The sequence below is a fragment of the Malurus melanocephalus genome, unplaced genomic scaffold (assembly GCF_030028575.1).
Source record: "Malurus melanocephalus ecotype Western Australia unplaced genomic scaffold, MMel_1.1 scaffold_251, whole genome shotgun sequence".
In the NCBI taxonomy this organism is placed as follows: Eukaryota; Metazoa; Chordata; class Aves; order Passeriformes; family Maluridae; genus Malurus; species Malurus melanocephalus.
The window spans coordinates 216,211-243,087 of record NW_026623483.1 but is presented as its reverse complement, the minus strand read 5'-3'; the positions used below and the strand labels follow the sequence as shown (position 1 = coordinate 243,087).

The window sequence follows — 26,877 nt, the reverse complement described above, 5'->3', positions numbered from 1 at the left end:
GCATGAAGCAGATGATCAGGAATAGAGTATCATCATAAAAGCCYCCCAAGACACCTCACTAAGCAGGGAGGCAGATTACACCAGGTAGAAAATTCCTCAACCGCCAAAGTCGAGTTTGAATGCTGTGGTGGCAAAGCAGGCAGGGCAGGAGTTGGGTGTGGAGAATCAGCCCTCCACTTACTGGGGGTCTGAGCAAATGCCCCCTTGCAGCTCTCSAGAGCAGTCAGCTGTAGTGAGAGGCAAATCTGTCCTTAGCTTTGTAAAGCTCCTGGAGCGCTTCTCAGCCAGTTATCTCCTTACACTGGAAGGCATCCAGGAACTGTTTCAGGAACTCTCATCTATGTTTGTTATTAGTCTTGCTCTCAACCACCTCATGTTTTTTTCTTTGCAATGAGTATGGATGCATGTGTTCACTAACATGCTATCCTTTCAGGACTGGCTTTAGGTGCGTGAGGATTTCGGGTGCTCAATGAGAATTGCTAGACACTGTCTCTAATGCAAGGAGACTTACATCTCCCCTGGGTCCACCTCTTCCTCCTCACATTAGATAGGCAGCCAAGTGAGCAATTCACATCCTGTTTTCAATTTAAGATGCTTTAGAAAAGTAGTTTTGGCACTGCTGGTACAGCTGTGAAATGGAGCTGGGGAGCCTGTGCTAAGTGCTGGGAAGCAGCAGCTCTGCACTCAGAGGAAGAACAAACACCTTTGGAGAGCAGGAGGTGTTGGTGGCCTCTAGGATCAATGCTAGTCCTCTTAGTTAAAAAGTGAGTATGATTTTATCCCCGGAGAGCTAGAAAGGATTAGCCCAGRGGAGAGTCYRCTCCATTTTTAGCAGTATCACCAAGTATTACTCCAACTGGAGCTGTGAAATGCAGATACTGAATAAAGCTGAGAAGAAACCCTCTGAAACTAGGTAGGTAGAGGAACCATGACCCTCCATGTTCCTCACCCTTCCACTGGCACCAGCACTGCAGGCAGGCACATCCCACAAGGTAAGGACCRGCCTTGAGTTGTCCAAATACAGTGTTTGTTGGTTCATGAAATATCCATAACACCTTCCTATCCCATTCAGCAATGAACACATTTGATGAGAAAGCAAAGACAGAGTAGGCTGGCTGTGATGTGCAGTCAAGGGAAGATTTTTTGGGGACAAAAGTTGTGATGCTGTGTCTGTAGAGAACTCAACGCTCAAGTCCCAGTACTAAACTATTAGTTGTGTATTTAATAGAATTTGTGCTGATAGTGACAACTCACTAGCTGGGAACCAAAGCCTAAGTTCAATACATGTCTAGTGAAGGAAGGATGTACTTCGAGCATGACATCCATCATTCCAAGAGCTGTTTGATGCATTCCCTGCACTTTAGCTGCCAATTCTCTTGCTCTCCTGCACACCAAATCACAAAAGGTTTGTCTGCAGATTCTGCCAAAGGAGCTGCAGGAAGACTTGAGGGGGAAATCACAATGCTAGCAGCTCTTGTTGGTAAAACTTGTGACCCTTGCGGCTTGTCAGAGAAGGGGAAGGTGTGCCCAGCCCCTGCCTCAGTGCAGGACCAGTCCATAGGCTGAAGCCAACTGGTGCTGCCAGGAAAAATCCATTTGGCACTGAGACAGCTGTGGTAGGGAACTGGACACTTGGGGTGGAAATCATTAGCAAAACAGGCAGAGTGAAGTCCAAGCATCAGCAACTTTTGCCTCTGCACTGTTTTGTGTGACTGCTGKAATCAGACCATGCTTAATTATATTAAGATGTATCTGCTTGGAGACACATGTCTCACATATCAGGTGGTTAAATTCAATTTGTATTTACTTTCTCTCTGCATTTCACACTTAATTGCCCATCCACACTGGCAAGGTGTTTCCAAAACTGGACAGGAAAACATGATACTGTAGCTTTTTGGCAGGCTGAAACTATGACATTACTTAACCTGGACAAGCAGGGACAGGAAAGGGAACTCAAATGCAGAGCATCCCAGAATTTGGTGAAGTTTTTTAAAGGTTATAAAAGGAATATCCAAAATATAGTGGCACCATTAAGTAATGTGTAATATTTCTCCTGTATGTTTGGTGAAAATACCCTCCCTACCCACAGGACAAAGTGACACTTGCTCAATGTGTCTCAATTATAACTTCAGTAAGTGCTGTATTTTGTGAAAAAAAATTTCCTTCTTGATTTTGGTAAGATCACTCATGAACAGGTTTAAGTGTTCAGGATTCCACTTTTGTGGAAACAACAGGATTCCACTTTTGTTTCTCCTTTTTAGGTCTCAATACCACGGTCATAAGCAGTTTCGCTGAGTGCACTGGACAGACCTTACTGGTCTGGACTGTCCCAGTCCTCTCTTCTATACAACACATACAAGTTTRTGGGTTAAAGTAAATTTTAAAGCTTTATTGATCTAAATAAAAAAGTACAAAACATTTTTGCAACAAGACCTGGTTTTCTCCCAGCAGGCTCAGGAGGTGTTTAACTGGCTGCAGGGGCTGCAGTCTTCTGGCACAGCCGGGCCAGCAGCCCAGCCATTTGTAAAAGGGAGTTCACACCTTCTGCTATCTTCATGTGAGTGTACCCGATTTCCTGGTGACAGACACATTGTCAAGTCTTCTGTTTTCTCCCCTAGTCTGTGTATATTTTACTAAYGACTAAATAGAACATGTCCTTTACTGCTAAAAGACCATCTCCAAGTCACTCAAACTTCACAGAATATATCTACCCCTATAAACCAACTAAAATGCCTTTTATTTGAAAAATCAAAGCCATATTTCCCCACTTCCTTTACAAGCAAGGTGCCTACATGAGGACAGGTTTCAAATATGAAACATGATTCCATATCATCAGCTCACTGTTTGTCAACTCTCTGTTAATATAATTTTTTACTATCTGTAAGACTAGAATCAAGTATGCACRTGAAGAAGATTTTCAAGGAGTTATTTGAGGCTTTGATATAAATAATAAATTCAGAATTACATCTGCTGTTAATTTTAGTTGATCACTAAACTGACTTCTGGCACTTCTGTTGGTGTTCAGATGCTAAACTTCAAGTGACTTCTTACTGACAAACTGATGATGCAGWGGGAAAGAAAGCAGTAGAGTCAAGAAACATCATCTTTGTACTAATATACAACAAATTTTAAACAGAAACTCCTGAATCTGCCCCAATCACATCCTCTTCTTAAAATGGCCTAAAAGGCCCCATCAGGTACTGGGTTAGTACTAACCTTGATAAATTCCAGTTTCAGATATTCTGGCATTTGAAAGGTTTTRCACACACGGAAGATGTTGCCAATGACATCTTCTGGAGAGTATCCAAGTCGCCACAGGTGGGCAAGAATCTGTKCAGGCAAGAATAATCCCCCATTTATCTGCCAGGTGAGTCAAGGATAGTCACTTTTGAAACAGCTGTATATAACTACTGGAACTGCACATACTATTTACCAGCTGATTTAAGTTCAAGCATTTACCAAGCAATTTCACAACTTCCTTTTTTGCTTGTTGGCTTATTTATCTGAACAAACTCSYGCACAAAAGGGATTTAGTTCATCAMCTCATCYMCATGGTATTGCCCTTATTCTTAAAAATCATCACATATTGTGAATTCCTCAAAGCAAACAAGAATTTGGTAGACCAATAATGCCTGTTTATACTGACACAAGACATGRAAACCAACCTTGTATGCTTCATCAATATTTGCATTTATGCAGTGTTGTATCATTTCCTTCACAAGCAGAGGATGAGGCTCGTCACACACCTGCATCCAAGAGAAATATTACACTAAAATATTAGAAGACTTTGCATAAAACCTCTGGTATTTTCACCAAGCTTCTATGAAGCTGAACTACTGAATCAGCAATATTCCATAATACAGACTAAATTTTAAGTAATCTGACTTTTCAGATGGTCTGTCACAGTAATTGACTGTGATTCAATTCAAGATTCCCAAGTTATCACTGCAATTTCCCAGCAGCTTTGTGATTTGAGAAAGCTGCAAAGCCACTGGGTCTCAGATGTGCCATTACATCTTTTCAAAACTTAGCAGGCTTCTTAACAGTCTAATGCTGTAACTGCTACATATACAAGGCTGTCTGCAAACTGACAAAGCACTTTCAAAGGCTTATGTGTCCAATTGAATCTCACACAGCCATAGAGTTAAACTTCTGGCAAAACTGTTTTCAGCTTTTACTGACCTTAAAGACATTTTCACTGTTTATAAAGCCAAATCCAGAGTATGTGGACTGTAAGTTGTTTAATGCCTGTGAAAGAAAAAATAAAGACTTTATTTTTTGAAGTGCTCTACTTCTCACTCCCCTCCTCRGGATGAAATGCACTTCAGAAAACAATGCCAAATAAGCAGTTTGAAATTAAACAGCAGGGTAAATCACAAATTTATGCTGACTTTATTTCCTYCCACAAATTTGGTATGYACTTCCCACCAACCCACTTTTAAGSAGCATTTTAAACCCTCACAAAACCAAATAGTTCCGTTACTTTTGGGCCACAAGTCACATCCCCTTTGGTTTACCTCTCCAGAGAGAAATCCTTGACAGCTGCAATTCAAAGGTTTTTTGCTTTAAATAGAAGCCTTTAACAAAGGCTTCATTGTCTTCCTCCTTTTACCTGTCTCATATCACCTTGAGCTGTGAAGATAATGGCTTCTAGTCCATCATCTGTATATGGTACATCCTCTTTCTCAACAATTTTGAGTAGTCTGGCAAGGATTTGTGCATCTGTCAGCTTGGTGTAACGCAGCACTGCACACCGAGACTGGATAGGTTCTGAGGACAAAGATGTGTAATTAGTTTCTCCCTAATTTTCTCAAAAAAAACCCACAACCAGACATATTTCTTCATCTCAGTTTCCAACAATTTTTACATTTTTTAAAGAAAAAGTATGTGTAAGCTCTAAGCAGAAGCACAGCCTCTCCTTAAGCACATGGAATTGTTAAGGTCCTTCCCTTGAGTCCAGATGCRCTACTGGAGTTTTCCCAGATATGTGGAAATATATACAAAGCTCAACTTCCTCTGTTCTCTTGGATTTGTGAATATAGATGTTTATCATGTTATTTTATCAAGAGAAGTCTAAAGGTCTGCAATGTGTTCACCAATAGGCAAATTTAGGATCATACTTCAGAAAGGATAACAAAAGGGTTYGATACCCAGTAAACATACATTGAACATCTTAAACTGCAGCAGAGTTGGATGGAGATTAACCCCAAAGCATGRGAAATTTGCTTCTGCAGTCACATATGGCACCATCCATCAAAAACAGCTGCTCAGAGGGTTCCTGGCTAATCAAATAAACTCTTTCAGCAGCTGAAGTMCAGGTGGCTTGATTTTTCAGAAGTACCATGCTTTCTTGCAACAAGCTGGTTCAAGGTATTTCTGGAAGCTGCCTTGGAAGTTAGCCAACAGTGTGGAGAACATATGACAAAAACATCCAGGAAATAGCAGCACTTACCTATGATTTTGTCAGAGGCATTGCATGCGAGTGCAAAGCGTGTTGTTTTGGAATAAATTTCCATTGTTCTTCTCAATGCTTGCTGTGCTCCATCTGTCATGCTGAGAGGAGACAAGGAGTTAGGACAGACTTTGACCTTCACTCACTCATAGGTGCAGCCTAAGAAGTATTTTCACACAATCTTCAGAGTTTACTGATATTAAGCTGTGCTTTGTAAATGACTTGATATTCTGGTTTGATAAACTAAGCTTTTTCTAGTCATATGAACAAACCACCCTGCAAGGCAGGTAGTCACCAAGACCTCCAAAACACTGACATGCAAAATGAAATCATTAATGTTCGGAAGAACACTGCTAAGAATATTAATACACCACCTGCATAAGGTGGAGAAGGAGAATATCTCATTTTCATGCAGTGAAATTCTCTACATGAGCCAAACACTTTCCAAAGAGAAGGAATCACAGAGTCACAAAATGGTTAGTGTTGGAAGGGACCTTAAAGCTCATCCAGTTCCAACCCCTGCCGTGGACAGGGACACCTTCCACTCTAGACCAGGTTTCTCCAAGCCCTGTGCAAATTGGCCTTGAACAGTTCCAGGGATAGGGCATTTTTCCAGTAAACTGAAAGATGCCTTTTCATATCCAGAGCATTCCATGTCAACATTAAGCATCTCTTTTGAAGCAATGATCTCTTTTTTCTGTGAGTACTCCAGTAAGRTCACTGTTCAATCCATATTCATTTCCTAATATGAAATGAACAGCTTGATATAAACTTTTGAACAGCTTGATAGAAACACTCAATACTGTCCAAGATTGGAGCTCTATAGCCAGAAGAGATGCAGCACATTTCACACAGTAGCTGAGGCCAMGAAAAAACAACATACCTGTCTGCTTCATCAAGGATGATTATTTTATGACGACCTTTTGGAAGTGTAACCTTTTGCTGGGCAAACATTTTGATTTTGTTTCTTACAACATCAATGCCTCTGGAACAATAATTCAATTGATTCACAGTAAGTTGGGTGAAAATACAGAACAGATTTTTTTCAGCAGCTACAGGAGCTGAAGTGCTCTTGATTCTCCCACTGTTTGTTTCTGGCCCTTCAGCTGTGTCAGTATGACTGCTGTGGAACCATGCTGTAAAGCAAGACTGTCCAACTGATTTGAATTCAAACACCAACAATCCTCAGTTTTGGGGGTACTGAAGGAAATAATTTAACAGTAACAATATAAATATACACAAAATCCTGTTACAGAAGTAACCTTACTTGCAGTATCACCACAAAATTACTTACGTTTGGCACAAGGAAAGAGTAATAAATAAACAAAGGCAGAAGCATTTAAGATTGCTTTGCCAGTTCTTCCCACAGCTCCATCCACAGCCCCAGCCATAGTTCAGAAGAGTTTAAGAAAAACTGCTGGRTAGACTGAATTATATCAGCAAGAGTCCAAGACAGAGTCCCTGCAAAGACCAACTTTTAATAAGAAAGGATTTAACTTYTCTTTTTCTGTTTAGAAAAAGAACGTTGTGATTCTGTAGTTCTTCTATAACTAACAGAGGTAGGTCAAGTGTATTGTGCTCAGAAAACCCACMAGAAAATGTCAGAATACTTCAGGATGGTCTGAATGGAACTTGGGAAATATAATTAACCCTTTGTGCCCGATCCTTGGAGTACAGTCAGTGTCCTCTACACACACATAACACTCTGATCCTACRTTTTAATCCTCAACTGCCCTTATAGCCCTAATTTCTCTCACTCTAAGCACTGAAGAGTTTCACTATAAACAATCTGTYCACTTTTCATTCTTAGGACTCTCATGAATGCAGTAGGAAACTTATCTCTTTCAAAAAAGTTTGAGAAAACAGATACCATTATGGATTCTGCACTCCACCTGTTCATGTTTTCATAGATGAAAGTTTATTAAAGTTTATATAACATCAAGAAATAATATCTGTGTTGATGGGTGAGCACCAAAGATTGCCTAACTTCTAGCTGGAAAGACAGCACTAAAGTCTTAGAGGSCTTACTGGAACATTAAGCCTATCAAACTAGCCTGGCTTTAAAAACAGAAGTGGAATCTTGCTTCTTCATTAAAAGTTTGATAAGGTTTATTCACTCTCACCTGTCATTGGAGGCATTCAGCTCCAGAACAGCATCCTTTAATGCAGGACCAAGCAAAGCACGAGCCAAGCAGAGGATACTGGTGGTTTTACCTGTTCCTGGAGGGCCCTAAAAATGTGACAATGAAGCAACTGCTGGTAAGTTTAATGTAATTTTCTAAGCTGTGCTCTCTATAAATCTTCCCAGTCATGAAAAAGGCTGCAACAGAGGAACTGCAGAGAAAATATCAGCCTGGAAGCTGTGCCTGAGCTCAGGATTCTGCTCCTAAAGAGGAGATACGCCATAGGGAGGAGCACAGGATGGGTTTTAGCAGGCACCTGAGGTACATTTAAACTTGTTTCCCTGTGTATTCTGACAAGAACATTGCTCCAAGACCACACAACCAACATCTCCCTCACCAGTACACTCAGGCACAAAGCCAGTSTCTACTGGGAGGCCATCCTGTCTAGATTTCAAATCCAGGGCAAACACTAAAATATAGCACAACACAGCAATACTTACAGCAATTATAATATTTGGTACRTTCCCCTCTTTTGCAAAGACCTAAGAAAGAACAATAATAAGAAATTATGTAAGGAAATAACATGAACAAACAGTTTCAGTTCTGTTCTATTTTAAGCATCAGAAACATGCTTCTCTTTTTCCCCTCTTGTTTTCATTTTTTGAACTTTGCTGCTTTTACGTTTTTTTTTAATTGAACAGTGAGAAATCAGCCCCTACAATAATATGGATATATTTAAAAGACCTTAATGCCACAGGTCTTTAGTATATTTGCCTTTCCTTTGCATCTGTTTTAATTATATACTTGCTAGTATAATCTTCCTGTTAACAAATACTGTGTTCACAGATTAATTTGTCATAGAATTACAGAATCCTGGAATGGTTGGAATTGAAAGGCATCTTAAAGCCCATCTCATTCCAATCCCCTGCCAYGGACAGGGACACCTTCCACTAGAYCYGGCTGCTCCAAGYCCCATCCAACATYRCCTGGAACMCTTCCAGGCAAGAACTGATAAGGAAAACATTTCTCTTCCAAAACAACATTATGTTTCTTTCTGTTRTTATACAAATTATATTTATTCATTGAAACAATTATATAACAGCTACAAATTCTCTAAACTGTATCAAAACACAACCCATTTAAACACCTTAAATGAAGGAGGCATATCTCCTACACACTACTCAAATACGTAAATCAGGAAACTTTCTTCCACATACTAAAGTATAGATAAAAAAATGCAATAGTGTTTTTACTAGCCTGTGGAGCTATGCAGAAATATGTTTTTTTAAGATAACATATAAAAAGATACAGGGACAGATACACACCTCCAACCTGCTCACGGTATCTTCATTTCCAACTATTTCAGACAGTTTCATGGGTCTGTATTTTTCCACCCTGTAAAAGTAAAACTCCACACACATCAGCACATCTAATAATGCAGGAATTCTGCTTTAGAGTGATGGACAAGGAGGATTATGTTAAGAAAGAATGGGACAAAGACGACTGGACATGTCTTCAGTACAAGTGCTACAGGGTCTCCCTCATTGCTAAGCACAGCATTTCCCAACACTAATCATTGACTTGGACAATCCCAGAATGGTTTGGCTTGGAAATGACCTTAACAGCCATCTTGTTCCAGCCTCCTGCCATGGGCAGGGACACTTTCCACTAGATCAGATTACTCCAGGTCCAACTTGGCCTTGGACACTTCCAGGGATGGTGCAGCCAGGGCTTCTCTGGGCAACCTGTGCCAGGGCTGTACCACTCTGAAAGGTTTCACTTCCATTAGTACAAAAAAGCAAAAAGTGGGAAAAAATGCTGAACTCAAACAAAAATTCAATGCCTCAGCCTAAGGGGAGAAACTGGTATGCTCTCCCATGGCCAACACAGTACAGGGCTGACTTTCTCTGGGTTAGARGAAAACAATGAGATTTTCTTCACTGTTGATTTCTGGAAGTGGTCAAAGCTAGGATGGGTGGGGTTTGGACCAGTCTGGTCCAGTGGGAGTGTTCCTGCCCCTGGCAGGAGGCCGGAATGAGACRGTGTTGATGCCCAAAAAAAGGCCTAGAAATAAAACCCCATAGACCAGTGTCTATAGAGCAGGKATTTGTTTATTGCAGCGCTGSTGTAGTGCTGGAGGTGAGGGGGATCTCTCCTCCTAACCCACCTGCCTTCGCTTAGAATTGGCAGGTATTTATACAGTAAGCATGGTGTAACATTGCCATCGTCACTATGCCCACCACCATATTTGGGTACTCAATTACACGATATCACAGTTCTGCAAGCACATGTGTCATCCTCAATTCGGTGGTCGTGGGGGTCTTCCTCTAATGAGATACCATCATCTTCATCATGGTGGACTTTTCACCTTTGTCTTCAGAGCATGCACAGTTGTGATGTTCATTTTTTCTAGTCCTCCAAGTCTTAATTTTCAATTATTTTGCTGACTGTCCTGTGCCTCTGCCAAGTTCTCATTAGTGCTCTCTACTGTTCCTTATTACAACATCTACTTGTCTACTTCTTGAAAACTTTTTCTGATTTATGCTCTTTGGTGATTTTACGTGTCTACATCCTAATTCAGCTGGTTGGATTACATCCAGCTGGTACACTGCTATTGCTAATACCCTATATAAAAACTTATAATATATGAAAAGTCTGCTATTGTTAATATGTTGAAAGCTATTACATTGTGTATTGATAATATGTAAAAAGCTATTACATTCTATATTGATAACACATAAAAAAGTTATAGAAAGYTTTCAATCAATAGGCCTCATAAGCACCTTGACACTTTGACATAAACCATAGGTATCAGCGTCCAAACCCAAATTCTGATTCCTGACTTCCCAGACCGGGCAGGTCACAGGATGCTGGCAGAGTCAGTTCCGAGCCAGACTGAGCTCCTGCAGCCCGGCGGGGACGGGGAGAAGCCCCGAACACGCGGGTCTGGCTCTGGCTCTGGCCGGGCCGCCGCGTTCTCCTCCACCCGTGAGTCCCCTCAGCCGCTGTTCCCTCCTTCCCGCCAACAGCGCGCCCCCTTTGCTCTCATCTCATTGGCTACACCGCTCACAGCCCCGCCCCCTCCCCGCTCTGCACCAATCACCGCGCGCCCCGCCCACCCCTCGTCCCACCCCCGCTCCCTCGGTCCGGGGCTCATGGCGGCTCAGGGCGGCCGCGCTCTTTGCTCGCTGGCCCCGCTCACCAGGGTAGCTCGTAGGAGCCGCTGCCGCAGCCCGACGCGGCTCCCGCGGAGTCGGCGGGTCCCCGCTTCTCGCTGGCCGACGGCCCGGCCTTCTCGTCCTCCGCCACATCCACCTCCATGGCAGCTGGCGCTCACRGCCCGTCTCCCGCCACCGCCGTGAGGGGAGGGAGGGTGGCGCTACCGGGCCCGCCTCCGGGGCGGGCCGGTGGAGCAGACGGGGTGGGGTCTCCAGCCGGTCTCCGGCTCTTCTGGCTTCAGAGAGGCGGTAGTGTGGCCGTGTGTCTGGCTGCTCTGGGGGAGGACTGTTGTTCAGGGGAGGTCGCTGGCAGCTCGGCTGGGTGGGTTTGTACTCGGCTGTTTGGACTCGCTGCACTTTCTATGCTACTGCATATTAAGATAATTGCAACAAAGGCATGTTGGCATGACAGGAGTCTAAACCTTTGTTTCTTCTATCTACCTCTATTTCCCCCCTGTAAAATGAAGCCAATAGAAGATGCATTGCAGAATATTGAAGCAGTTACGTTGCAGTGGGGGGATGATTCTGGCGCTATTKATTGAACACATACTACAATGTATACAGGTTGCCCAGGGAAGCTCTGGCTGTCCTGTCTCTACAAGTGTTCAAGGGCAGGTTCAAGGGATGGGCTTGGAGCCATCTTGGCAGAGGTGGGATGAAATGACATTTAACGTCCTTTCTAACCCAAACCATTCTGAGATTTTATGATTCTAAATGTTGTTTTCCAGCTTAAATAAAGGTGGCTCATCCACCTGAGTCAAGACTCATTTTTTTTCTTAATTGATAATTTTGGTGAAGCGTTATGGTACCAAGCTCATTAGTGCCCCTACATGCTACCAGCCCCTGATTGAACTGGGTTGTTGYATCCATAGCATTAGAATTTGGAAATCAGTACACATTTTCAACCTCAGTAGTTTCTGCGGCCTTGGTATATCTTTCACTTCTGTTTATCCTCCACCTAATTAATGACATTTGTTTTAGCTCAGTGAGCAGAGCATCTGTTCTTCAGTCTGGGCCCTGATTCCTTGGGAAGTGTTTCTAATTTAAGATTGGTGTGAGGCAGGAGCTTAGAACTGACCGTATTTGCAGCTCAGTGTGAGCAGTGACGCTCCTCTGAGGGAGTAACTTCCTCTCATTTGTCACAACATTTGTATTCCATTGTTACTGTCAGTGCCTGTTACTGGTATTTTGGGGTTGACATATGAGCATTTGTCTTCAGCCTGTAAAACTGGTTCTGCCTATGGCCTGACAGTGATGGTGTTTGCTGAGTTCCTCCTAAGGTTCTAAAACTCCGGAGGGTGAAGTTTCTGTTTTGTAAAGTGCGGTCTCATATCTGAGTTTTTATGTAGGTGGTAACTGCTTTAATCTTGTTTTGCACATTGTTTTTATTAATATCTGTAGTGGTTCCCAGTGGTTGTAGGGTAAGTGTTTTGTAAGGGGAAAATTGGAAGTGTTCTGCAGCCTTTATATACCTGACTGCGTTAACACTAACAGTGGATTAACTGCCTCCACTGGAAATAAAGTAGATAATTAAATAATACCACAATTATATGGAATATGAGGGTGACAGTTGGTTTTTTTTTTTTGGTTTTTTGTATTTTTTTTTATTCAGACTGTTCCTGTAATACTCAAACTCACTTTTTACTCTTGTCTTTAGATTTAATTTTCCACAGTGCTCAGCAGAACCCAACATGAGACAGTGAAATACTGCAGCACTGCTGGTCGTAACAGCCTGTCAGTGCAGCACCCTGGATATGCTTTGGTTTCTTGCCAAATTAAACAGTAGTTCTGCTCTTAGGAAGTACCAGCTTCTAGATAAGATATCATTTTCCTGGCTAGCATTAATTCTCCCATTTTATGTGTAGGATTGCTGCTGATAAGCACTCAAAGGACAGTAAGAAAGGCTAATGATAAGAATTCTTGCAGAGGACCTGATGACAGATTTTGTGATATGTTTCTGCTAACAGCTGAAATAAWTTTTTTTTTGAGCATGGTCTCCTAAAGAGCTGCAGCCCCAGTGTAGGCAGGAGCTTCTCACAGTGGTATATCAAAGATAGAAAGGTGGACAGGCAGATATGAGCTGAAAGTTGTAAAACCCATCATGCCCCAAAATCCAAACTGTTCTTATTGTAGTCCGACAATTGGAATCACAGGTTGCATCCAGGGTTAAATGAATTCCAAATTCAATGCGGAAATAGCAGAACTTTAGATGTGTCATCAGCAATGCCTAAATACACATGTATGCACATGTACTGTGTTATCCTGAAAGGAGAATAATCCAGAATTTAAGATTAATCCTTCAGATTTTTCTCCCTTACACCCCAAAAGATATATAGAAAAGCTTACTAAGTACTTGTATTCAGTAAGAGTACAGAGAAAGGCTTTTTGCTAATGGTTTATTCAGCAAGGGGAGTGTTCCTCTTCAGTCTATTTAAACAGCATTTACTGCTATAAGTGGGGATCCCCATCAGAGAAATAAATCATGATCTTGTGGTTGGCTCAGCAGCAAGAAGTCCCAGCTGCAGGTTCTTAAGGCAGAGGGAACAGGTCTTCTAAAGATGATATGGAAGCTCTTCTCAGACCAGTTTTAGTCAMGGGCTCAAGCTCTAGTCCCCACAGGGAAACTAAAGCCCAGCACAACCCGTTTCATTGGAGATTGGGGTAAATGCAGAAGTGGCAGAAGAATTGCTGCTTTGCATGAAACGGTTGGTGAAAGTAAGGGTGATTTGTTTGGAGTTTGAACAACAAATTGAAATTAGTGAAATTAGTGAAAATTAGACAGTAGTTGAAGACAGTGAAAAGCAACAAGYGAGGATGATGTGAGGACAAAACTCAGAAAGCAATAGAAATAAAGCATGAGAGGAACCTAATTTCAGGCAACTGTTAGCAAAAAGTATGGATCTGTAGATTCAGTAATAAAAATTTCTTATATGTGGTGGTTTGGAAAGGGAGGGGAGAACCGTTTAGTATGCAAGGGCATTTTACTTTTGGGTTAAATCTGTGGCTTCAGCTTACTGTTATTGTTATGGCTAACACTCGTGCATGTTAATCTGCAGGTCTAGAAGGCCAGGGGCTAAGATCTTAAATTGCATTATTARGAGAAGTGCAGAGTTCCTTGGGCTGTCCATCACTGGCCCTGCTGCTGCAGTTAAAGCTCTGGCTCTGACTGCAGCTCGCTGCTGTTCTGCAGCCGCAAGTAGGTCACGGAGCACAGATGGCCTCRCTAGCAGGGACGTGGAGTCTGCAGTCCCCTTGCAGGCTATTCCCTCTCTGTGCTCTCCGTTTCACACAGCTAGGCTAGAGACAGTGGAATGAATTCTCATGCTACCAACCATTTTATCTTGTGCTCACTGAGGCTGAAAGCAGAGAGCAGAGCTGGAACACGTASTGGGAGTGAAAGTAATGATGGTGCTGTTAGGAGGGAGGCTGGGTTGGTGCTTCATGAAATAGGGCATCACTGTATTAGGAGGTTTCCTGGGCCTGACATGTCTGTACCCAGACTGACAGGGGCCCTAATTCCTGCAGAGCTGCTGTGCTTGGGCTCTAGAGCAAAATGGGATGATGCTGTCAGTATATGCAGGTATTAATTTGTCCTTGCTCTTGTAACATCASAAACCCTGCCCATACTTCATGTATTTATCCATAGAATGGCCCTGGGGGTACAGCTGTGCTGAACTAATGTTATGGGTACCCTTTAAAATTTCTTGCCAAGTGAAATGGCTGAGATCTCGCATTTCCTCTCCACCAGCACAAGGCTATCTCCTTGTTTATTTCCCCATCCACTGTCTCATCCTTACTCTTTCGTGAGCAACAGCAGCTCACCAGAACACYCTGGGTACATACAGTGTGACACCTGCTCATACTGTTACCTGAGCACATTTATTGACACTATCTCCTTTTAATTTTTTACTTTTTTACATTGTCATTAAGTAGCTTTAAATCTTTTTTTAATGCTACCACATAAAATTTTAAGCAGCGTGCCACCAACATCTGCAGTTAGGAAATTCATAGTGCTGGAAGTGAGGCAAGGCACACATTGTGGTGACAAAGCAGCTGGAAAGGTGAAGTTCAGCTTATTGCTACTGGGAGACTCTAAAGTTGCACAATTCTTTTCTATRAGCATCTGAAAATACTTAAAATAATGGGTTTTAAGTTCTATTTTAGATGAGAGAAGCTTTACTATGATTTTTTTTTCTGTTTGTGTTGAGGCATTTGTTGTCCAGAGCTTTAAACTAGATTACAAGAAAAGGATGCAGCAGCAGTGCCAGTCCTATTTTGCTGCCCTTTGGATGYTTGAGACTGAAAATGTGTCTGAAATTTCCTTTCTTTTTCTTCTGTAAGAACATAATAGAGAGCAACGAGTGTCCAGCCCAAGCCCRGCCGCGACGTTACAGCTTTAGTCAGTAGAGGGAGTATGGACACCTGGGTTAAATCCGCGCAGGTCACCCGTGACATCCAAGAGAATTTACTTTCTCCTAGAATTCCTCTTTTGACTGCAAAACCAGGTAAATTCTCTACACGTACATTTTTCCTACATGCCAAAATGCAGCTGTTGGCTCCTAACATTATTCATAAAGCTGAAMGTGTAAGAGAGGGGAATGATCCTTTGTACTTGCCATGCTTTCTTCTTATGCAGCCTCCCTGTAAGCACTTGTCTGTTTGCAGCTGGGGCTGGTATGGAAAATCACCTTTTCTCCTCTGTGTCAGGATCTTAGGTTACCATTAGCGACTGTAGCAGGGTTCTGTTTGCCTCCAGGGAGGACACAGCCTGACCTTTCCACTGAGGAAGCTGAGAAAGTGACTCTGTACCTGACTTACTGCCAAACACAGATGTTGCAAAGAGCATCCTGCAGAGCAAGTACTTCCTGGGGCTCCCTTGTGTAAGGGGAAGAATCTTAAAGGAAAGAACCTAATGGCTCTGTCAGCTTTCTGCTTGAAGACTCAAGATGAYGCAGAACCAGAGGAGTGATTTGGGGGCTCTGATGAATGTTATAACCCAAGAGTTTGAAATGGAAGTAGACAATCTGGGTTCATCTRTTCTTTTACCAGTATGCCACTCTCTTTGTGTTTTCAGATGGAACACTTGGTCTCTGTTTCCCATAAAAATGGRAATGTGGACTGGCTTGATTTATATTTATCAAAAACATCAAAAGAAATTTGCAACAAATTTGATATAAAGTGGATTGTACTTTTTAATGTTACAGTATTGCTTGACTTTTGGTCAGATACCATGCAGCCACAATACATGCAGCATGATACTGCCAGAGTGCATCCAGAATTTGTGCTTTCTTGTACTCTTTCCTTGCATCAGAAGTCATAACATTCTCCACTGACTGCTCCTAACTGGTATTGCATTATATTATGTAACCCATTCCAGCTTTATCTAGTCTCTTAAATGCTGGGCAAAACTTGATCAGAGACCTTRTCTGGTTGAATGCAACAGAATAAATCTTAACATTCATCTGCATTAATTTTGTACAAGTCACAGATGGAAATGCAATAATATTGTTATTTATCAACAGTCCAGGACTTACCAGAYCATGGAACTCTGGATTCATTCGAGYCTGTAGAGCATGGATTTAGAAGTATCAGAAGGAAGAGCTCCTGTATTCCAAACCATCAAGTTCATAAAGCATAAAGAAGAAATTTTGCAAAAGGTTGAGGTAAGGGTCAAGTCTGGTTTGAGTACTCATAATAGAAGAMGTCAGAAAAATCTGACAAAAATAAAAAAGGTGTTATTATCTTCTGATCTCTGAGTGCAGAGGTGATTTTTTTACTCCAAATGTTTGGTGTGGTTTTGCCTAGATGAGGAGTGAAAAGCAGGACTTGTACTCTTAAGGTTTGTTTCAGTGGCTGCGCATCAGTTGAAATGATGACTTAGTCTAGTAAGTCCAGAGCCAAATACCAAAACATGCAGCTSATTGGCTGAAGAGAAAATCACTTGTGAACCTTTCCTTGTCTGRGAGGACATTAAATGACTCAATCCTATGTTAGTGGGTGAACGTGTGTTCTGATTTATGGGATTAAAGTCCMGCAAAACCCAGGTGCTGCATGAGCTGGCACTGCACAGGTAGAGTTGGCCCCAGGGCTCCAGGCAGCCTCTTTCCAAGGAGCTGTGACAGGACATTTCTGTGCAGGTAAGCCTTTGTTTATTAGCCTTGCAATCCAGTCTCCCCTCCACCTGGGCTAGCTCCCTAAATTTAAGGTTGCTTCCTTACATTAAACCTTAATTAGGTTCACTGTATCTTTCAATTTAAGACATTTGTTGTTTACTGTTTCCAGTTGTCAAAGAAGTCTGAGGAATGGGGGAGAGGAGAAAAGGTTTCTTTTTCTTGCATTAGTCATTTAGGTTGTGCCACTTCCAAGTGAATAAATCCTGTCAGAGCATGCCTTACAGAGTAAGTGGGACTCACCTGCAGGTTTGAACACAGTCAGGTTGGATAACCTCCTGGTGTTTAGTCACTTCCCTAAAAATGCCTGATTTCCCTGCAGCCTGGTTGTTTTTTCTGCTGACCTGTAAAGTGGTGGTTTCCTCTAAAACATAAACACAACAGGAAAAGGCACTAAATTCTAATACAGGGAGAGCTCCATTGAAGCAGCAGAGTAATTTGTCACTTCCTTGTTGCATTTAACCACYATGTAAGATCCTGATGATACAGGTTGCCTATCTAGCTAGCATCAGTAAATCTTGCTTTWATGGTAATAGAGTTAACCTGATGAATTAAACATCAACTTATATATATCTTCTTTTGTATTTTTTGACCTGTACTTCCTTAAAGCAGCTTTATCTGTAGCAGAAGGGGAAATCCTTGTATCAGTTTCCTTTGTTCCATGCACCCAGAGCACTTTAGAGTGCTGCACTGATTCAGCAYCATGGGTTGTTTGCAGAGTTTTGATGCTAGAAGTCACAGAGTAAAAAGATCATGTTGAAATTGGCTTGGAGAARTCTGAAACAGTTTCATACATATGGGTTACTGATTTAATTTAAGGGTGGTTCTTTAGGGCTTTTTGTTGTTTTTAAAATTTCTATCTGTAACAGTAAGCATAGGTGATGCTTGCACTGATAGAGAATTATTTCTTCCTCCCCTTATCTCCATACCATAAAGAGCACTTTAAATATAAATTTACTTTTTTTTTTTCTAATCACACCGGATGTCATTATCAATCCATATGTTTTGCTGCCACCCAGGAAAGCCTTGCATATAAAATGTTGACATTATTAAATGAATGTTGGCTGCTGCATCCCAGGGTGGATTTTTCTGCCTCTCCTCATGTGTGGGCTTTTATTGTGTTGGTTTTCCCCCTTCCTTTCATTCTGACTGCCTTGCTATGACTCATTTGCTCAGCTCTACAGGGGAGGTATTCTGAGGGCTAATATTTATTAGGCAGTAATTAAAGCACTGAAGGAGGGATGTTAATGTAAAATACTACATTTCTTCTGTAATTTTCAAGAGATACCTCTTCTGCATGCATCCTCTTTTAGGAAGTCTGTCAGAAAGTAACAGGTAGCATCTTTCTTTCCCTGAAGATTCCAGAATTCAGGAGAAGTTTGGGCTTCTCAAAAGTTYTTGATATAGTGTCCTCTGCAAAGTAATTAAAGTTCAGAACCAGTCATTGCTGACACAAAGGCTCCTGAGGGGAGGCACAGCTGGTGCTGGRTTTGAGCTGTGAGGGACCAATGGTTGTTCCTCTACATGCAACTAGAGATGAAAAGTGTCATCTGCACCTCCATGTTGTCCTCTCAGAAAGCAAAGGATTGGAGAGGATAGGTTTCTCTACTGATATTAAGGGTGGTCTGTTATTGGGGGCACAAGGAAATAGAAGAGGGCTGTCTGGCTATCTGGGAWGAGATCTCTTTTCCCATGAAGGTGCTTATTTTGGGCTCAGGTGTGTCCTGTTCTGAAGGCACTTGCAAAACAATTTTTAGAGTGATGTAATTTTGGGACATGAGAGGAGTGTGGCAAAATGGGGAGAGGAGTTACCAGRGARCTCAAAGCAACAGCTTATGCAAGTGGCTGGGGTAAATATTAAGCTCTCGCAACCAAACCTTGGAGGGATCCCATCCTGTATTGCATCCGTGCTGACTGCACACCATAGATTCCCCCCTCTAAGGCAGTGACTCCCTGCAGGATCCCCACTGCAGGACACCAGCTGAATTTGCTCCCTCCTGCTCTGGGTCACCACACAGGACATTGTGAGTGCAGTTTGCCCTTTGTGATCCTTCTTCCTATCATGGCAGGAAGGCTGGAAGGAAAGCAGCTTTARTGCTTCCATCCTGCACCCCTGCCCCTTCTTCTTGACATCCTGGACACTTGCCAGCCTGTGACCAACTATCCCCAAGAAATATTTACTTCCTGTTTTTTTTCTCTTTTTTTCCTCCAGAGGCCTTGTTTTACATGAATAAAGTATGAGCTGTTCTCTTGGAGCCACGAAGAGAGGAAATCACTGCCATTGCTTTTTATTGCTGTGGTTGCTGATGCCTCTGCCCTAACTGGTAACGAGAACAGAGGAGAGAGGAAAGGGCTCAAGAGTTTAGTCTGGTAGCTGTTTGCAGTGTGAGCTGTGCTGCCTGGAGCCAATACTGAGGAAGAGCTGACTTTGTAATATCTTATTTCAAGCAGTTTGTAACTGAGGAATTAAAATGTTTCAGTTTGAACTGAAATTTTTAATTATCTTTTTCTCAGAGCATGGCTAATACTTGGTTTTCAGTCTCTTCACAACCTTTTATTTTCTTCTTCTTATTTTATTATTTGTCCAGATGAATGTAGCATTRTATTATCCCTTGTCATAACTGAATCACACCTTGATTTTTCTATCTGTTTCCAGAGTTTATCAAGATTCTTTTGCATTTGCTTAATTTTTTTTGCAGCTCGTCTTATCTTGGCACTTTGTTCAGATTTAATAGACAGGATATGGAAAMAATAATATTAAATAATAGTGTTTACCCTGTTGGTTACTGTGCTTGAGCTCATACTTTGAAGAATTAATGGATGAGGTGAAGGGATGTCAAATACTACTTTCTTACCCATATGAGTAAATACCGAAAGTATTTTCTGTGGGGTTTTTTTCTTGGCTTTGGGAACTATTATTCCCTAAAAATAATATTCAGGATGCCAAGCAAAGCTTTTCATGCAGGTATTTCTTTTGACTGTTGGACTGGTACCAGAGCTGAGATCAGAGACTAATTCCCACATAATTTCTGGATCCTCCTCAATAATTCTCCTAAGACAGTCAGTGAATTCAGTACTTGCATCAGCTGAGAACAGGTCAGTTTGGTAAATATTTTCATAATCGTTTCCAAGTCTGTTCTGAGATTTAGCTTTCCAGTTCTGCATGTATGCTTGTCAGTGACATTTTGATAGAATCTTTACTTGAATGGCTGAAAACTTTCATCCAGGCAGCACATTTTCATTTGCTGGAAAAAAGATGCTGCCAATATACACGTGGCAAAATGAAACAAGGGAAGTTTGAAATGCCTTGCCTAAAAAGAGAGAGGTTGTGCCTAGAATATGGCCTTTGTTCCCCATATYGAGCACATTTTACTTCTTCCTTAAATGACTTACACAATTACATTTGTGCAGACTTTATGCATATTAATAAGCACATCTACTTGCATGCATTTACATGTTTATACATGCAGAATATTTGAGTATGACACTGTAGAGGTTTGGTTAAATACTAGTTGACCAATAGCTCAGAAAAAGGTTTTAGATGCTGAAAAATATTACTTATAATTCCTAGAAATAAAATGACGGTTCCCCCACCTCTACAGTGGTTGTTTGGTTATTCATGTCTCTGTTAAATTAAACAAAGTGGTTCAAGTCATTTGCTCAGTATTTCAGTTGTTATTAATGTAAAATATGGTTTATTGCTGCAACACGGGAGGATTCTTAATTGGGCAAGGTGCTTTCCAAGCAGTAGGGCTGTATAGACTGTGTGCTCTAAGTCCACTGTGACTATACTGTTCTTTAGAGACATCCCTTTTTGTCAGATCAATGAATTATTATTTTAAAACTGCCTGAAATGCACATGACATAAGGTGATAAAGGGGCTGAAAGGTCACAAGATGTTACATACTGTCATTAGGGTGGATGTGAGCTGGGCTTGAGCTGTTGCTTTCTTTGCCTTTCGGAGATTAATCTGCTGTCAATGGGTGATACTGCAACACAAATGCCACCTGCACTGAGTTCCTTCACTGTAGGAGAATTGGAGTGGAATAGAGAAATGCAGAACTGCATGCACAATCTTTGTTGTAAAATGGATCTATAGCAGCTTTAAAAATGGGATTGATTGTACAGATTACCAACTGGAAGCTTCACTGGTCTTAACTGTGAGTGGTTTGACCTAAGACAACCAGAATATGGCAAAATGCACTTTATAAACGTCTCTTCTTTCAGTGCATTGCAATAATCACAACTCTGCTAGTAAACCTCATCTCAGAATGGAAATATTATTACTTATGGGAAAGAATCTCAGGATACAGTGCTACAGCATGTTGTGTGCACATACATGCATGTCAAGTGAAAGGTGTACAGAGGAACCTGATACACCTCACCTGGTCTAGATTGTAGGTAATAAGTAATTTTGTTAGAATTGGAATTTTATGGAAATGAAGGATTGARAAGATATCTCAGCTGCCAGAAGTAGACTTTATTTCCCCAATACATCAGTCAGTGTAAGTGAGGTATTTGACATCTTTATGCAGCTGGAAAACAGAGCAGAAGGGAGGAATATAATTAAACACACTATGCTGCAACAAAGTGGATCTTTCTTGAAGCAATGAAGGTTTTAGAAACAAAGCTTATGCTGTCCCTTAATGGCATCCCACTGCACCTCAGAAAAATGTAACACAGGGAAAGGCTTGAATCTCATTAGGGAACTGTGCACCTGCAAGCCACAGCAYAGCAGTGCACATTTGCTGTGGAGCTGACTTTCATGGTGTGATTAATCTAATTAATTTCCCAGAGATTACTCCTGTATGTGGAGTTAAACCTGTACTTATGACTTTTGCTAAATTTGGGCTGTGATTCCCTGTTGAAATCAGCAGGCTGGGAGCACAATGTGCTTTTCAGCAGTGGGTGCTTGGATGAAGTTTCATGGCCATGGGTGGCAAAATCATCTTTCTCACTGAGACAAACCCACAGTCAGCTGTGGGATGTAGGTTGTGGAGCTGGGAAGTGACTGCAAACTCTCTGTTGCTGCAGAAATCAGGGACTGGCTGCCAGGAGAGCTGGGTGGCAGCAAGTCCTTGCTGAGCCCTTATCTTTGGCAGTCTCCAGATACAGTTCCTGTGAAAACAAATCGTTGTGGGACAGGTCTTGCTTTGTGTTGGGAATGACACCTGCCTCCTGCAAGCCACACTGGTACAGGTGAAGTATTTAATCCTTTTGTCTGCTTCTGGGATATAGACTTACAAGCTTTTTCATACATGTGACACCTCTGAAAACAGCACAGTCCCAAGGCAGCARTGATGGAGTGATTCCAACAAGGTTCTACTTTCTTCTCATCTGCTGCCCAGATTGGCATGCTCATGTACTTCTAGATCTGCCGGGAACACAAACTGGTCTTTAAATATAGTGATATGAGGTGGTTTTTTTTTTTTTGCAATGTGGGCATTGGGAGAGTGAAACTTGAAGTGCTGTTTATAGGGGTTAACTCCAACGTTCTCTTTATGTTCTGTGGAAAAAACTTCAGGGCTTCAGTCACATCATCCCTGTGAAAGAGGATCTGCATGAGCTGGGTATTCTAAATGGGGAAATTGTTAGACTTCAACTCCTTGACTGTTGGGACCTAAAAGTCCCTGCAGTATGTCATTTGCTAGGCAATTTTCTCTGGAAGTGCGAKATGGCTTTGTTTATGACCTTGAAGTCGTAAAGTATTAATAATCACTTAAATCTACCCCACTTGCAAACAAAAGAACCCCGATAAGGTCCAATCATTTGTTTGGATTTTGGTTTGGTTTTTATAGTCTGATTAAAAATTAGAGCTTTTGGTGTGATAGATGTGGATACAATGTGTTTCTCTGCCAAACTTGCCTGGATACAACAAATATATTAATTTCAATCTGTTGGGAGGACAGCTGTTTCCATGACATTTTAGGCCCAGTTTGTAAATATCTTCACCTCTTTTGTTAGTATGCTAAATGGGCATGATGTGGCTTAATTCATATTTGTAGATGTTTTGCATACAAAAAATAAACCTGCTCTATTAATTTTTTTATTTCCTTTCTTCAAGAAACATCTCAGATAGTACGCTATTTCTGTTCTGTTGTCACAAACATTCTTAGAAGTATTGTAAAGGATATTAAGTGAAAGGTACAGGTGAATTACTGACTGGAGCAGACCAGATGCCTGTTCAGGTGAACATGCCCTTTGAGAAGCTCACTGTTACCACAGGCTCAAAGAAAAGAGAAACAGACCTTAAGTGTGATACCAAACAATCATGAAATCTGTTCAGAGAAGCTTACTGTTCTTCCAATACTTAAGAGTTGTCTCATAATTTAAAATTCTAATTAGAATTAACATAGTCACTGCTGCAGTACAACTATCTTAATTATCTTTGAATTCCACAGGATAATCTCCCTTAATTGTATTTTCCCACTTGTTAACTTTATGTGTGGCTTTTTTTTTTCACTGATTAACTTTATTTTTGTTGTATATTATATTGAGCTTATCTGTCAGTATTTACGACTGAAACAGAGAAGGCAGCATGAGCTATTTTAATGTGTGCCTTCCACATTCATTCTGGTGAGCTCAAAGCACTTTACAGATCAGGTCAGTATCATTGTTCCTCTTTTGCTATTGTGAAAGCAGTTGTTGAGATAGAGGCAGTTTCCATTTTATACCAGCAGTAAAACCAAAAGCTAGATTAGAATCCAATTCTCATGTCCCTGTACAGTGCTCCATAGAAAGCCACACTGGCAGTATTCTCACAGTGATTCTTTCTTACTAAAACATATAACACAATTCATGTAGTGCATTTAATACCAATAAATTGACAGGAAACTGAAGAAGTATGTGCAAGTACTTGGAGCTGGGTTATATCACAGCATTTGATCTTCTAACACGCTCCAGTTCATGCAAAGGAAACAGGACCCTCCTGCCTCCACAGTACATTCTGTAGTTCTGCTAGAAAACATCTGGTGCTTCTGTTGGGTCTGAGACAGTTTTTGTGGCAAGGTCTAAACAACAGGGAAATAAACAGCTTTTTTCTTTTTTTCTCACGAAGTACAGGCTGGCTCAAATTTGTTACAGAACCTGTTTGACTAGGTCAGAGAACGCAATAAATCTTGGCCCCACTGGTGACAAGAAAGGTCTGGTGACTTGTACTTGGAACAGCAGAAGAGGGGAATAATTTTTTGACATCCAATGAAAAATACTGATCCAGAGGGAATTTTGATTTGCAGTGCACAGAGACTGAGCTTGAAGAGTTTGCAGGCACGTCCATTCCGCTTTGACAGCTGGAAAAATGAGTTGCCCCATTATGGGGGATCATTGTCTCCCCGTTTTTTGGAAGATACACGAAACTATACAGAGAATTATCAGAGGCTTTATAAAAGAGGCTATGGTTCACTTAATCAAGAGAATGTAGGACACCACATTGGGAGCTCTAAGGCTGGCTTTCTTCTGTGGATTGAATGTGTATAAAAAGAAGTGCATGAACTAAATGAAGAGCATGATAATGCCCAGGGTTTGGTCAGCTGGATTCTATGTTAGATGGGCCTTTGGACAATAAACTTATCCCTCTCAAATTTGATTCCAAGTCTACAAAATATGGGTGGTTTTTGCTCACCTTTGAGGTCAGGAGGCTCACAAGTCTCTTTTATCTCAATGCCAGCCTGGGTTAAGTTGCCCTGATGTTTGAAAATGAGCTAAGCAAAGGACAATCTGATCTTTAGTCTTGATTTAGACAAGCAACAAGGTTTAGGACAGTAACAGTGAAAATAAATACATGGTACTGTGCTGGAATGGTTTATTCACTACTTAAACTCTGGGTTTTTGCTGTGTTGTTTCCCGCCACCCATGAATAAGATGTTATGTTCATTACTGCCAAATCTCCCTTCAGTCTCTCCATGCTCTGATCCTTCTGTATGACTTCTTTTCTGTCATGCTTAGTTGTAGGTGTTTGACTCTGAAATGCACATGTCAACCAACATATTTCTGTTTCAGCTGGGTGATCACAGACATACTATTTCTTCTCTCTATGACTCATTTACTTTATCTGTAAAGAGGAGCTTCATCTTCAGATGAAAGACTGGTGATAATCTACTGACTTAAAAGAGCTATTCCAAGTTCTCCACTGCCTGTGTGAATTTGCATAGGTCATTTGGACAAATATGGTATCAAGGACAAAATTTCAGATGGCCTTCACCTAATGAATGCTGAATTTCTCTGAACATCCACTTGCCTTTGGGCTCATGAACAAGAAACAGACTTTGTGATGAAAATGGCACTATTTCCTCAATCATGCAGCATGGTCCATTTTTTTGTTTTGTGTTTGTGTGGAGTATTGTCCCACATTCCTTGGAATTATTGCTACTGCAGCAAGGTAGTTTACTTCTAAAATGTAGAACAACAGAAACCAGACTGTTCTAATGATTAAATTATACTGATAGTTGAAGTTTAAGTAACAGTTAATGCACTAATTTCAGTATGGGAAATACACTAAAAAAGCAGTAAGAGCTCCTCTTGATCTTTATAATTAATGAGAACTGCCATGATCCTTCAACATATTTCCACCCACACTTCTTTTTATGTTAAGAAGTATACAGGAACTCACAGCAGTCAGCTGGAAGAAAGCCTTTCACAAAGCACTTTCCAGCACACTGCACCAGCCACGTGTGCACCCCTGAAGGGTCCTGGAGCCAGATCTTGCCCGTGTTGAATACTGGCCAACAGTCTCATTTCTTTGAGTAAAACAAAACAAAGTGAGGCCTTCAGACAAGTGTACCCAACAAATGCCTGAGCTATATGTTATGTACCCAAATAAGCATCATCAGCTGTGCTGAGCATTTCTGGAAGAGAGATTAGTGGGATTCTCATCAATTAACTTTAAACATCCCATTTGGCTAGTTCTCAAATATTTCTTTAATTCGTGGATGGAAGAGAGCATCATTAGAGAGTGGATAATCCATTTTAGGTGTCTGCAGTGTGATGAGGGGAATTCCACCCCAGTGCCTGTTCCTCTGCATACATTATATAGAAAGTCTAGACAGTTGGCTCATATATAAATGTCTGCAGACGAAAGGTTTCTTTCACCTATCTAGATACAACAAAACCTGAATATTAGAAGCTTGGTGGTGGCTCTGGGTCAGATAACAAATGCCAGAAAACATGTTGCCATTTGGCTGAATTGTTGCAACTATGCAACATCTTAATTTAAAATTAAAGACTGTTTACAAGAGGTTTCTGAACTTTGGTCTTTGCCTAGAATGAGTAAGGCCTAAAGCAGCCATGGATCCTCAGGATATGAAGGTCTTTCAGCAGCTCTGTAATCAAAGGAGAAAAACAGCTTTTCTTTAGATCACTACTTTAATCTTGTTCCTCCCACCAATGCTGGAATTTCGTGTTCTGCCCCCAAATGCAGCAAGCTATTTATAGTGGCAGCCTGAATGAACAGTAGGAGCTTACGCTGTCATTGCGGCTGTACCTTTGAGACGCTGGAAATCACATCACTGAAAGTTGACAGTAATGAAGTTGCACAATATTTTCAAATGTAGTTTCTGCCACCACTCAGTTCCCACAGCACGCAGGCAGGGATTTCTAGGCATGTGGTAGGGAAAAGAATGAAAGGATTCAACTCTGAAGTCCTTGCTGGCATCTGGGGTCTTGATGTCATTTTTTCACGTGGCCTATATATGAACTGTCACCTTTAAAAGGTTGCTGCCTTTGGCAAACAAGTGCAGGATTGGGGTGTTAGGGTGTGTAACTTCCTAGTATGTGACAAGTTGGGTGTCTCATCAGCTCTTCATGGAGAGGTGTTTCATCTTCTGGTGCTGGTGAATAAAACAACAGGAAGGGTACTTAAACATTTTGGTTGCCTTTATTTAAACAACATAGATAACGGCAACACACAAAATGTTTGC

General features: G+C 41.3%; 2 protein-coding genes across 2 annotated transcripts in view; one reads left to right on the top strand and one right to left on the bottom strand.

Annotated features, from left to right (window-relative positions):
• Positions 1 to 2,349: 2,349 nt before the first annotated feature.
• On the bottom strand, positions 2,350 to 10,959 carry RFC2 (replication factor C subunit 2). The gene is made up of 11 exons (XM_057375538.1): positions 10,778 to 10,959; positions 8,901 to 8,970; positions 8,076 to 8,117; positions 7,576 to 7,682; positions 6,336 to 6,437; positions 5,453 to 5,553; positions 4,613 to 4,770; positions 4,183 to 4,248; positions 3,666 to 3,746; positions 3,217 to 3,330; positions 2,350 to 2,575 (listed from the first exon to the last, which is right to left on the bottom strand). Exons 1-11 carry the CDS (start codon positions 10,894 to 10,896, stop codon positions 2,465 to 2,467), a joined length of 1,071 nt encoding a protein of 356 aa, XP_057231521.1. The 5' UTR covers positions 10,897 to 10,959; the 3' UTR covers positions 2,350 to 2,464.
• A 5,353-nt stretch (positions 10,960 to 16,312) lies between these two features.
• The window catches only part of CLIP2 (CAP-Gly domain containing linker protein 2), a 90,759-nt gene continuing 80,194 nt past the window's right edge, over positions 16,313 to 26,877 (top strand). The window contains exon 1 of the mRNA XM_057375535.1: positions 16,313 to 16,456. The gene's annotated coding sequence lies outside the window, so the exon portion shown is untranslated. The remainder of the gene's footprint in view (positions 16,457 to 26,877) is intronic.